The following is a 14,622-nucleotide window of genomic DNA, read 5'->3' as shown; positions in this document are numbered from 1 at the left end:
TCACGCTCAAAAGTTACAATCAGATGTCCATAATTTGTTCCACTCTAGACTTCATTCTCAACCGAGTAGTAACTCTTCGCGTGTCTTTGTTTAAATCCATCTGTCGTCATTGTTGATAACGCCGAATTTGACGGCTTCTTGACTTTGTTTTCAAAGTTGTTGCAGAGATGTGAGGACATCCTGGGATAGACACTCTCAGAAAGTTAACCAATTATTTATATATTTTTTTATTTTGTTGGCAATGGTCTCTTGGGTTTTTCTTTTGTTTTCTATTATCTTAATGGCAACACCGCGTTGGCCATGTTCTTTTTTTAGCCGGCCGGCTTCTTTGTTTTGGCCTCAACTCCTTGTCAGGACTCGTGTAACGTTTTCTGAGAATGTTTGCTGTCGTATTAACGGACTGCTGAGCATCCAGGATACATCTGATATTTTGAGGAGGTAATAAAGATAATATTCTATCGTGTGTGCTGAAATTTAATAATGGGCTCTATTTTGATTGCCTGTCATAATACCATCAGACAGAAGATGACATGCATTTGTTGTCTAGATTTTAATAAGTGCTCTGACAGGAAATGATAAGTTTAACAGATAAATTTTTTATACACAATATTACAAAGTAGCTTCCTTTAACTAACCATGTAGTTAGTGTATTCCATTAAAGATGCAAACTATGATTATAGTTAGCTCTCTGCTGTTATATTTCGTTCCTAAATTATTAAAAAGCTAATTATACGAAATGTTACTTAGCAAGAACCATTCAAATTACACTAAAATTTGCCCCCTCTGTCAGAAACGAGATCCAGGGTTTACTAGCATATTTTTTTAAGGTTAAAAAATTATTTCTAACTTGAGTATAATAAATAAATAACATTAAAGGACCGAGACAGAAGATTTAAAGCGATTACCAAAAGCTTGGGTTTATTTTATCATAGTTAAGAACAGTAAAGGAAGTTTTATCAGACATGTGAAACCTGACTTTCAAAAAAAATAGTTTAAAAGATTGTTGCCATTTTTATATTGTAAGTCTGAAACTTAAAATTATTAAAAAACTCTTTTTCCTTTCATTTTTTTAAAAAAAATTCAAGGCTGGTCTCTCGACATATTTTATCAAATTTCAAATTATGTAGTGGTTGCTTGCCACTTTAAGGGGACAGTACTGCTTTAAAATGGTCAAAAAATCGATTTTTTAATTTTGATGTATTATTAAACTCCATTTTGTTCTGAATAAAATGAAACCAACCGTTTTACTCTGCGAGCTACCGTTCGTGAGGTATCTAGTTTTTTCCGGAAGCCACTGAGCAGAATTAGCTCCAAAAATTAAAGTGGGCGAAGTATGACTCAACCGAAACCAGGAAGTGAAACCAAAACTAGTTTTTAATTTAAATTTTAAAGAATAATACAGATTTTATATATTTAATATTTTTCTACCTGGTTAGCCTCATAGTTTATGATGTTATATTTTTATTGTGAATTTACTTCCACTTTAACTTTCTTTTCAATTGCTTGTTTACAATCTACAACTATCGTTTGCATCTGTTTTTCGTCAATTTCTTTTTACATTATTTCTTAACGTTAAAAAAAACAGTTCTTTTCAGAACTATTCTAATTGCTTGTAATTTTCTTGAGAATTATGAGTTCTTCAAGCAATAAACCAGTGTCTGGAGTTCGACCTAAAAAACGAAAGTTTTATGGTAATCGTTTTACGAAAGTGCAGTCGGATTCTGCTAATACTTCTGCGTCATTCAAAAAATTGAAGAGTTCCTGCTTTGATAATAAATCTGTAGCTTCAGATTTCAATGGATATAGAGTTATTGATATTGCTCATTTATTTTCTGAATTAGCAAAATATGTTATGTGCAAGGTATGTGGCGGTAATATTAGCATTAATGAAACTCTGACATATGGATTATCTTCAAAATTCAGCATTCATTGTGATAACTGCACAGAGTTAACAGCTGTTAGAAATTGCAACATGCTGGGAGCACGGTGCAATATCAGTGAAGTGAACCTGAGATTCGTGTATGCCATGCGGTGCATTGGACAAGGTTTAGCAGGAATTAAAACTTTTTTGGGGATTATGGACTTGCCACCACTGGCTAGCAGATGTGCGTATGGCACCAATATAAACAAAATACGCCTTTCTTCTTCCGACGTAGCCAAAACTTCTATGAAAGAAGCTGGCAAAGATGAAGTGCGCTTGACTGGGGATGCAAAAATCACCGTCAGCGGAGATGGATCTTGGAAGACCAGGGGGCATTCATCGCAAATTGGTGTTGCAACACTAATTGGAGCCGAGACGGGAAAAGTCGTGGATGCTGAGGTAATGGCATCTTTTTGCAAGGGATGTGATCAGTGGAAGGAGCCAAAGTCCGGAAATGAATTTAAAAAGTGGAAAGAAGAACACGAAAAGTCTTGCGTGAAAAACCATGAAGGATCAGCTGCAAAAATGGAAGTAGTTGGAATGCTTCGAATGTTCGAACGCTCTGAAGCCCATCATAATTGCCAATATGTCAATTATATTGGTGATGGGGATACTAAAACCTTTTTGGAAATTGAAAAGGCTGAAATATATGGCCCTAATGTCAAAATTACCAAGATTGAATGTGTGGGCCATGTCCAAAAAAGAATGGGAAGGCGTTTACGCGATTTAAAAAAGAACTTTAGTGGCAAAAAGTTAAGTGATGGAAAGCCACTTAGTGGCAAAGGGCGCTTAACAGACAAAATTATTGATAAATGGTCAATATATTATGGGAATGCCATCCGCAATAATAAAAATTCTTGGGTGGACATGCGGAAAGCCATATGGACTATTTACTGCCACACTCGCTCGACAGATGATGAGCCTCTTCACGACTTCTGTCCTCTAGGCAATAACTCGTGGTGCGAGTTTCAACGCTGCAAAGAAAACAATGTGAATTATAAACACTCAAATGTGATACCACCTGCAGTTATGGACTGTGTCAAAAGAATTTTCAAAGATCTGTCTGATCCAAAGCTACTTCGCCGGTGTGTTGGTGGAAGGACACAAAATCCTAATGAGTCATTAAATGCTCTAATTTGGAAAATGTGTCCAAAGCAAAGTGGATCAGGAAGAAAAATAGCAGAAATAGCTGTGAATGAAGCCATCATTTCTTTCAATGAAGGACAGTTGGGAAGAATTGAAGTTATGAGACAATTAGGTTTAAAGATTGGTAAATATTGCGTGGATACTGCTGAAAGTCTGAATAGTGCACGTATAGAACAAGCACAAAGACAAACGTTGGAGATGACATTGGAAAGTAGACGTGCAAAACGCTTGTCTAAAATTGTAAAACAGGAAAAGTTGGAAAAAAAGAAGGCTGTTTGTATGAAGCAGGAAAATTTTAATAATGTATGTTCTCGTTAAATATTTTACTAAATTCTTAGATAAATGTCTAATAATTTCCAAAGTGTCTAATAATTTACAAAAAGTCTAAAATTTACTAAATAAATTACTTTGTGTTACATGCTAATTAAGCTTGATGAATTTAAAAGTTATAATATTGCATTTTGTTTGTTTGTTTTGATCAATTATGTTGACTAATGAAAATAACGTCATACAAAAATCAAAATATTTATGCTTTTTTTTAAACAAATTATAAACAATTATAATAAAATGTTGTTCAAATAAGCTATAATAATACATAAAATAGCTTTGTTATACATGTTGAAGTTCGACTGTTGTGGAAATAATATTCTGCAGTTAAATTTTAACTTTAAATGCATTTTTCTCAAAACATGGTTTTTTCAACTTCCGCGCAGGATATCTCTTGTTCTAATCGAGCAATTCTCTTGAAATTTTCAGCAAATGTGCATAACATCAATCTATTCAAAATAGACTATTATTATAAATCCAATGCATAAATTAAAAATTTTACAAAAAAAAAATTACTCAAAATTTTATGAAAAATTGATTTCCTCCATTTAAGACCACCTAGAAAATTTTGTAATTGTTTCAAAATATATTCCTTAGTCTAAAATGTTAATTTGAATATTATCTTTAAATTAAAAAAAAAAAATTGGAATTTGAGTGAAATTCACGTGAAATATCCTGCGCGATACATGATTAAACACAAAAACAAAAATTTATTTTTTTCAAAATATTTGTTTTTATAATTTTTTTTCTATAAACATGTGGAATAAACTTTTTATATTTATCAAAATTATGATTCTCTGTTATTTATTTCTGAAAATTTCATATAGTTATCTGCATTAGATATTTTCTTACAGATTTTTAAAGTACCATCATTTTTTGATCATTTCGCTACATTTTAAAGGAGTACTGTCCCCTTAAACAAATAACCGCGCTGATGTAGACAAAGCTGCCAAATCCCTACTTTATCCACCTGACTGATAGTTTTTTTAATATTATTTTTTATGGACAAATTCGCTGAGGGACTTTAGAGTGATTTAACATTTTCACGTAGTATCCCGAACATTCCCGAATATATATGTTCTGCGTGGACAATTATACTGTCTAACGATCTCGATTTTCTTCAGAGTTAGCGCAGTACAGACACACGGAAACATGCAGGACGCTACGTGAAAGTGATCTCTTCATTAGAGACTTCATACACTTTCGCGTAGAATCTCGCTATAAGTCCTCTAAATCTGTCTAAAAGGAAAATTTTGCATATTCTGGTAGGGTCTCGTACGCATTCTCTGCGCAATCACTATAGAGAACTAAGATTGCTTTATTGGAAATGCTCTGCGCAGAACATGCGTAATTGAACGAGCAGGATATTACTTGAATGTTCGAAAACTCACTAGCTTTTCACTCATTACGCATTCCTAAGCGCTAAATTATTTCAGAGAATCCTTTCGTGAACGTAAAAGTGAGAAGATGTTCAATTTGTTAACTATTTTTAAATTTATATACATAAAAAAACTATTTTTATTTGTTCAGATTTGTGGCTCAGATATTTCGGACATAATTAATCTTCCCAAAATGAATTAATAATTACCAAAATATTAATTAATTTGCATATATCACATATGAAATAATTAAAATATCCCTCACGTGACGGCAGAAGTGCTCTTAAATTAATTCATTATCCTCGAATTATTTTATCTGCCTTCGAACTTTTTTGTTCCTAATTTATGCATTAAAAAGCATTGTACCAATGTACTAAATCATTAAATTAAAATAGTTTATATATTACCGTTATGAAACTATCGAACGAATATAATGTTGTTGCACTGAAAAGAAACTGTAATTAGTTTTCAATTATGATATCAAAACTTCAGAAGCGGAATGGCAACCAACCAGTGCAACAGTAAATAAATTAACTAACATTTCTAATATCCTATTGTGAAACACTGATCTAGGCTAAAACAGTCATTGAGCAGGTCAAGTTATTTTTTTATTAGATTATTATGAAAAGGATATACGTTACAAATGATGGACATTTTAATGATTGAATCATTAAAAGCTTAAAAAGCCGAGGTATTAGTAACAGATTAATAACCTGCATTGAATATGACGTATTAAAATTCTTAACGAATGACAAGATGAAATCTGCAAGTCTAAAATCTTTCATTCAGAAGCATATTGCATATTCAGGTAACCAACAACCGGAATACGAGTAAGCCCTTATTATACGGGAAGCCGCTAAGCAGATTTATTGGCGTTAGTTGCCTCTTTTAATGTTCCATTAGTGACTGTGCCGACCAGCTAAATTATCGTTTGCTCCCCAATCCGGAAATAATGAAATGGTGATTTCCAAATAAATATTTATAGTCCATTTTGATAGTGACACAGCTGTAGTTTAGTTTAATTACGATGAAAGTTGGTCCTTCCTTTTTTTATTGATAACTTCTGTAAAACGATTCACATTTTGCTACATGAAAGAACCATAAAAAGATGAATAATGTTACGTAACAGGAAGGAATTATCTCTCAGAAGTTGTCACGGTAAAAGTCGGTATGGATGATGTCACGTGACCAATCAGATGTCTCTGAGCTCTTGATGTCCTTATTGGCTAATATTTCATATATTTCGTGGCCAATTACGTTTCTCGATCATCTCATACATGTCTGTATTTAGTCCCTTGGTGGCGAGCTAATGACATCGTTGGCGATTTCTCCGAAAACAATGAATGAAAAGTGCGTGTGAAATAAACATTGCAATTGCCTATTTGCCAGGGTCAACATCTGGTGCAGTCCTGATTTTGATTTGTTTCTTCTGCTTTTACTAATGGTTTCATTGTGTATATGAAATATTATAACATTCTATTTACTAAAAGTTCTTACATATTTTATGCAATTTTAATGGTGAGGAAGACTCGCAAATCATTTATTCTATGGGGGATCCCGGCAAACTAAACGATAGCAAGCTTTATGTTTCAGAATATCCATATTTTCATAATAAGTCCAATGACGTTTATGAGATAAATTTTATTTACTTCTTTATTTATTAGATGTTTAAATTATTTATTTATTTTTACATAATTCAAGAATATGCAATTTTCGAAGCATTGTCCAAACAGTACGTAATTTGTGTAAGAAGTAAACTCTATTATTTTCTAGTATGTCCCATTTGTGTAAATAGTAATAGCAAATAACACAAATAGAGCAATATGCACCAGCGTTTTTTACATTGGAGTTTATGTATAAGGATGAAATAATCTTTGATAAACTTTAAAATATTATCTTGGACTTACTAGCTTTTTTTTTGTTGTCACAGTTTGATTAAGACAAAATCAGGAAAACTTGTAAGCATTCCTTAGATACCATGTATTCTAAAAAAGACCCATGGTTAGAAAAGTTAATAAAAGAAAAACGGAGTTAAAAATGTACAGTTTGCTCGGTTCAGCTTTTCCAGAGAATTCAATTTGCACCACGTTACGAATTTCTTTAACAGATGGATTGAGAAATCTGTAAAATCTTTCTTTTCTGCTATTTATCAGATCAATCAAAATATTTGCACTCGAGAGTTTGTTAATTTTGTCCCCTGACAGTTCCACATTATTGTTCTGCAAATGATAATGCATAATATATTGAATTCGTATTAAATACATTAAATATTGTAACATACAGATGATAATTTCAAAATACATTATATTCAAAACTACTTTTGTACTTTAATTTTTAACCATGTGTGTTTATCAGTATTAAAGGGTCATTGCATTAATTCAATGCTATAAATACATATTTCCGAAGAGGAAAACGATCACTTTTTATTATTTGAAATTATACTTTGTTTCATGCAACCAAGTTGTTTATTTAAGCATGGTTGCTTATTGAAATATGTTTTTATTATTATTTTTTATTATTATCTGAGTTTGGTTCTTTGTCCAAACAGGTCACTAGTATACCCTCCAAAATATGTTTTTTTAATCAATTTATACATTATTATTATTAGTTGTAATAGTATAAATTTGCAATTAAATAAGTAATTTATCATTCAATGAAACTTTAAGCCGTTTTATTTTAATTTCGTTTAAGGAAAAGAAAAACTTAAGGACCCAGTTTTGGCAAACTTTCCCTTAAATATAATTTAACCGTTAAAAAATTGTTTGTCTGTCTCCTGTTGTACAATTTAAGCTATTAAAATGAAAAATTTTAAAATCTTAACCGCTTTCAACTCACTTGTTGAAACTACAATATTAAGATGCAACGAAAAATGCGTCTTTTTCAATTAAGGAAATTACTTTTAAATTCGACTTAAAATATCCTTTAAAAACCTATTAAAAATATTACCAGTTTTTAACGAACTGAAACTGATAAACTTCGATCAAATTATCGATATCACTCCATCATGTTAATGCATTAACGAAACATTTCGAGGAAAAAAAGTTTTTTTTTCTAGGTTACGCAGATTTGAAACATAATATTACAAATAATCACAGAGAAAAAAGTTACACTATTAAATTCACAATATCCTGCAAATAATACGCCTGTCTGCATAAATCAGTTTCTGGAAATCAGCATGCAAAGCTGATTTTTGTTGCAGATAGTACAATATATCTGTTTCTGTTAATAATCTTTTGTAGAAGAGAAGTACAAAAGACTGTTTTTGTCGTACTTTTTGATCGATCTAATTGCCTTTGTGTGGTTTACTTCCAAAAACATTATTTGATGTTAATGTACAATTTTCCATAAACACACCGTCAATTGGATGCTAAATGCGTTTATTCCATTCGTAAATTAACTTTACTCTCCACAATTTTCATTGGTTAACATACGAGCAAACGATTTTCTTTATTTGTGAATTGTCGCAAAATTATCGTCAAATTTTCTGGGCAATGTGTTATTCAATCGATCTGGTGTGTGCTTATAGCTTTGTTCTTGCCTACAAATGAATTGTAAGGTTTTAGTGACAGGAACGGTAAGTTCTAGCTATTGGATAACTTTTCATTCTAAAGAAATGAAAAAGGCATTGATTGGTCATTTTGTGATTTGTTTATCGCTTACAAGTGAATGGAAGTATACGCTTTTAGTATATTATTAATTTCTGTACTAGCTTTTCAAATTTTAAGCAAACAATTTTTATAAGTGGCCAAAATATTTCGAATGCAAGTGATGTTGTTATCGTTAGTTTTTGGATCAACAAAGCAATTTAAAAGTGTTTTCGTATGTTTTTTCGACCGTTTAGAAAAAACTTTCGCAAGTTTTTTTATTTATTTTTTATTTTTATTTTTAGAGAACAATAAATAATAGGGGAAATATGGATAAGAAGATTCATAAATTTTATTTATTTCAAATATTTTTAAATATTAGAATAGGATAATTAGATTAGGTTAGGTTAAATTAGATGAGAGTTATAGATATTTGATTGGGTTAAATATTAGTTTGAAACCCAATTAAAAGCTGATTTCAAGGAGGATATAAGTAACATTTTTGAAAAAATTTTTGATTTTTTGGGGGAAGGTTCTAATTTTAGTCATATTTAACTGTGCAACATTAAATTATTTTGAGTTTGAAACCTCAGACTATTTTTTGGAGTGGCAGAGGGATTTAAGTGCAAGTGCCAATAACGAGTTAACTATACTAATTTCAGAAAATCTATTATTTGACACCAAATTAAAACGCCAAGAATGCGAATGCCATGAAACAAACATCTTATCCTTCTCAGTCGGCTTCGCATCTCATAAGTTCGGCGGTTTTGTGCCCGTATGGTCAGCGTCGCATGCTATGTAACGAAGTGAAAGATTTCATCAGTAAAATTGAATTCGTCACAAATTTCCCTTCTCTTTAAATCATGAGATTATTTTTGTATTTCTGAATATTGCTATGAGATGGAGCAACTTTACAATTTTCGCAGTGAAATTCCCCCCTTGAATTGAAATCAAAATCATTTTGCACTTGCTATAATTTTGCTTTCATTAGTGTTACCGTTGCATGTCCCAATAGTCAGTCAAAATAGTTGTGCTTTTTACTCACTGATGTCTAGGACTATAGCTATTTTAACAGTAAGTTTGGAAAATTATTTTCCAAAATATTTTTTACCTAATATTAATATCTATTTTAGTCATTAATAATTATTTTACCTAATATTAGTAATTATTTTTAATAAATTTTTATTTTTTTGCCTAATAATAATATAGTCTTAAATTTCATCAACAGATGGCGCCGCTAACTGAGATAAACTATAATGTAACGACCATTTGCAGCAACATCGCGATTCATACCGTGAACAAAATTAATGAAAGCTAGCGAAAATATTTCAGTCGAAACGGTTTGACATGCAGCAGAGAATATTGTATACTCTTTTGCAATCAGATTCGCCATCTGTCGACAAACTTAATAACTAAATTTGAAATTTTACATGAAATTTTTTTTATTTTTCAAACTGTACATTAAGATCTCTTTACGTTTTTTTTAAATTGCTAAGTTAGGGATACCCGATAAATTCATTCATTTTTGCGTTTTTAGCCTCAATTTTTAACTCTGACGGACAATAATTGAAGATTTTAGCGTAGTATAGTGACTTGAACACGTTTCTTTTGGTTAGTTCCGCATTGCATTCAGATATTTAGAATGGAGTGTATTAACTAATAATGACTTACATGTCCTTGCTTGTCCATCTCATTATTCGTGAGCTTGACCTTTTCGAAGGAAACTACTTGTTTCTTGAGCTGATCACCCGTGAATGGGGAATCTGGATGTAAATATAATCTAGATGGTGATGGTGGATCCGCCTTACCGGCCACCAGCCATGAAGACCGATGGTACGCGTATCGGTACCTTTTATTATCTACAGGCACAATGTCCATGAGAACGGCGTATTTGGCGTGTGGATCTGCTCCAGAAAAAGATGCCCTTACTGTAGGAAACATCCGCCTAAAATACAAAGTTGAGAATTATTGAAATGAAAATGATGAATTATAATTAAACATAAAAACATGCTGAATTGTGGCATGTTATAAATATAATACGCAAGAAATCAGTGGTAACTTGACGACTCTTGAAACAATGACATAATATTAATCTATTTTAATTGTCTATTGAAATTTGTTTTTATACTAATGGAACTTAATCACTCATTATGATGTATGGCTTATGCATGCATGACTTTTACTACTTGTCTTACGTACCTACATGTTTTACGTGGATGAATAAGTTTTTTTTAAGAACGAACTTTGGCATAAAAATTATTTTGACATCTGACTTTTAAATTGAAAAATAATTAAATTGATTATTTTGTATTCGATGCAGTCTTTACTATATGGTAAATACCAATTAGATAGAAATAACTAGAGTCACTGAATGTATTATAGCGACCTTAAACTATGTATTATGCCTTTAGATACTATATAGGTTATGATTATGATATATAATAGATTTTGATACATATACATAGATTATGATAAATACAGGGTTATTCATAATTCCCTCCGGGATTTCGAAGCGTTATAGTAAAAAAAAGAAGACGAATATGGCAAAAAAGAACATATGAAATTATTCCGAAATTATTCAAGTTTTAATTTAAGCAATTGCCGGTAGATGGCAGTAACATGTACCACTGAAGCCAGTTGTAGTAAAGAAAAATGGCGCTTACAGGGGGAGGGAATTATGAATAACTCTGTATATATAGATTATGATACATATATATATAGATTATGATATATATAGATTATGATATACATAAACTTTATAGCATACAGATTATGTATAGAGAGTGCATCTTTATGTAGAACAGTGAGCGCAAAAAAGCTCGGATAAGGCCATTGCGTCATAGAATATAAATTAATTAATTTCTTTTTAAGTTGTGAGTTTATTTGTTTTTGTCCGGCACCTTAATTACAATTTTTTTTTTTAATTATATCTTGTAAATTGTCTGTTGTTTTCTGGCTTATTTACAATGTCAAGCAAAAAATCTGCCATTTTAGAGTTGTTTAAGCAAGCCAAAATGACAGTGCGTTTGTCGTGGAATTGTTGCCTCGACAACCTGCACTAAACCACACAAACGCTTGTACTCTCAAAATCAATCACTTTTGCGGAAATAAGATAGATTGAAGATCTTGCGGCTAATTGCTTTCAATAAGCATTTGCGCCTCTGCATCGCTGCAAAAGGCGGCCACTTTGAAACAAAAAACCAGTAAAAGTCTACTATAATTATTATTTTTTATATTTTGTTTATTTATCGATTTTTAATAAAGTCCTCCTCCTTTGTATGGTAAATATAAAACATAAACTATCCGTAAATGTAAATTTGACAACACAGTGAGTTTTTGCTGTGCTTATAGTGTATATATTATGATATGCGGAAATTTCTGGGTGTTTTGTAATCATCGCCTTTAACATATACATTTTAAAATGATTGTTAAAACTGAAATAATAAAAATCTGCACACTGGATTGGATATAGATGTAGTATTATGAAAAGTTGACTAGTTGTCCATTATGACGTAATTAAAATCATCAAAGAGAAGTTAATTCATCGCAATGGTTCCTAACAAAAGGAAAAAAGACTCTCAGTTCTATATGATAAACTAAATGGGTTTTTATGGTTTCATTTCCATGTCTGCTTTGATGAATCTCAATAATGACTAATCAGTATTCTAAAAATATTACGGAGCATTAGGCACAACTGCAATAATGAATCAAAATACGAGATGTTATTCAAAACAGAGATTGAATCATTCACTATCTGTAGAAATTAGAGAACTTGGTCAGTTTAAATCGTATTTTTGTCTCGAGAACTTTCTCAAAAACAGAATTTTGTGCATGACACTATATACTTCTTTTCTTCCGGGGTCGATCGACGATTTATGCACAGAACAAGCTCATTATTATAATTCATACACACTTCGAATAAAATTAGCATGACGTTATGCTAATGTCCAGCTCCAAAAGTTCTTCATTTTTCTTCCCGGCCGACAAAGACTAAAGGGTGTAACATTTCCTGGGGGCGTAGATCACGCAAGAAAGTCGCCCCTAAAATTCTTCTAAGCTCATCCCGCCTCTTGGTCCCACAGAAAAGGCCTGTTTTCAGGAGTTCAAACACAAAGTGCGTGTTGCACGCGAAGATTCTTTTAGAAAGAGTAGAGTTTAGTTGTCTCGCGTGATCACGCCTGAGCTAGTTCTCTCCCTTTCTTGATGTGGATGTGTGATAAGGAGCGATAAGTGTTAAAAGTAACGGGCTCGATACCCGAGAGGGGCACTTAATAGTGATGAATTAGTTACTAAATTGGAAGAATGGGAATTGAGAAATATGAGTAAAGGGAAAGAAAAAAATAAATTGAAATAAAATGAACTTGGTTTTGTTAAAGATTCTTTCTTGGAATGTAATTTAAATGTAATATTTTTTCTTTATTCTATTAAATTTCATTTTACAAATTTGATACAAAATTTTTGGGTTTTGACATTTTATTTTATTTTTTCTTTTAAAGCAAAACGTTTAGACTGTTCTTCAAATGATCCATTGTCACACAAAATAATGTTTTTATATTTTATTTTACTTCATAACCGTCGTTGAACAGCCGACCCAAGCTTTTGAGAAAATAATGTTTTATTGAAAATAATAGGCTATTTTTATAACTGTTGTGATTTAGTAACATTTGATCATGGTTGATATTTTGTTCATACCTAATCAACACCTTTTAGATTAATTAGGAAAAGGACAAATTTTGTCAATAAATTCGCGTTTTGTAAAAACGAACATTATTAGTGATCGTGGTGTGATTTTTTTAACATCTGAAAAGTTGTTCTAAAATTGTATTACTAGGCTCATAAAATGCGAAAAAAAATTGATAATTATGCATATTGCAATTTTGTTACTTATTTTGAAAGTTTAAATTCCCTAAATACTTAAAATTTTTTCTCATTAAGTATTTGTATTGTACAGACAAATCTTTTGTTCAAGATAATTTATATAGCTTAAAATTAGAGCTTTGTTTCGAATTTAAGACTTTCAAACTGTTATTTTTTTCCTTGGCAAAACATCTTCATAAACGCGTTTGAGCTGTTTCATCGTCTTGTTTCAAACGTGAAGCAGGAAAATAATCAAAATAATTAGAAAATGTTTTGTAAAGATGTTATTATTGTTTTAATGACTCTTGGACAAGCCAAGCTCACCAGTCATCGGCTTTTTTGAGAACTAAATCGAGAAGGTGCGACTTTCGTTTGACAAGAGAGCACCGCAAAGGTAAAAGGGCGTTTTAGTTCAGAACCCAACAGATAGATAGCAGCACCATTTATTCGTGAGGCCCTTTCCTTAATTTTGACATAGATCTGAAGGGGAAGGGAATTTTCTCCCGAAAATCTGTACCCATGTTGCTGTTATAGGACTTTCGATTATACAGATATTACGATCGCGTATATAGCATGTAGGTGGTGGGTCTAAGCGGAGTCGAAGATCGAACCCCAGCCTCTCCCGACCAGACACCGATTCTCTAATCTCTGATCTACCACGGCCCAGTAGAGGTGTTTTTAGTCTTAGTAAAAAATGAGAAAACGTTAAAAAAAATGTTATTCACATTCATAAAAACTATATAAAATATTAACTTCAGACTGTCCCTACAATACGGAATTACTCGATTACTGATTTTGCATACTTTAATCAAATGCACGCTTTAAAAAAGTCGAATTATCAAAATATGTTGCAACGAAATGCAAATATTTTATCAAAGGACAAATAAATCCAATAATTATCCCTATTTTTATTAAATTTTCTCAAGTGATCAAAAAGTTAAAAAATAGCTTTCCGCACTAATATTTTCGATTATAATTCATTCAAAAAACTAATCGCAATGATGACGTAAAAAATTAATTTTATTTTTATGGCAGCCATTATTAGCAGCTTTTTGCTTCTTGTGAATACAAAAATCAATATTCCTTTTCACGTGTTTCACTATGACTTAGAGTTGTGTGAAATGAAAATAGAACAAAATACTTCTCTTGTTTTGTTGGAAATGGCTGTACAAGCTCTGGAATTTCGAGTCGCTGAGAAGAGAAAAACGAAATTGAAATATTTTTCTCCCTTTTCTCAAAATAATGTTCAATAAAAAAAATAAATAAATAAAAAAAAACAAGATGCTAACGTTGACGCGATTTCAAAGTTTTTCAATTTAGTTTCTCCCCCAAAAGTTATTTTCAAAAGAAATTGATTTGGGGGCAAAACATGGTAAAGTGTTAAGAAAAAGGTTGGGCAAAGCTTGTT

At 31.5% G+C, this 14,622-nt stretch overlaps 1 protein-coding gene across 1 annotated transcript in view; it reads right to left on the bottom strand.

Annotated features, from left to right (window-relative positions):
* Window positions 1-14,622, bottom strand: part of LOC107456793 (uncharacterized) — a 122,402-nt gene that overhangs the window by 35,269 nt on the left and 72,511 nt on the right. Inside the window, exon 3 of the mRNA XM_016074747.4 lies at window positions 10,029-10,302. Within this exon, the coding sequence (XP_015930233.1) occupies window positions 10,029-10,302 (274 nt within the window). The remainder of the gene's footprint in view (window positions 1-10,028; window positions 10,303-14,622) is intronic.

Source organism: Parasteatoda tepidariorum, chromosome 1, assembly GCF_982258835.1.
Source record: "Parasteatoda tepidariorum strain Cologne lab strain chromosome 1, Ptep-v5.0, whole genome shotgun sequence".
NCBI classification, from domain to species: Eukaryota; Metazoa; Arthropoda; class Arachnida; order Araneae; family Theridiidae; genus Parasteatoda; species Parasteatoda tepidariorum.
The sequence above is the reverse complement of the archived record's forward strand: the minus strand, read 5'-3'. Positions and strand labels throughout refer to the sequence as shown.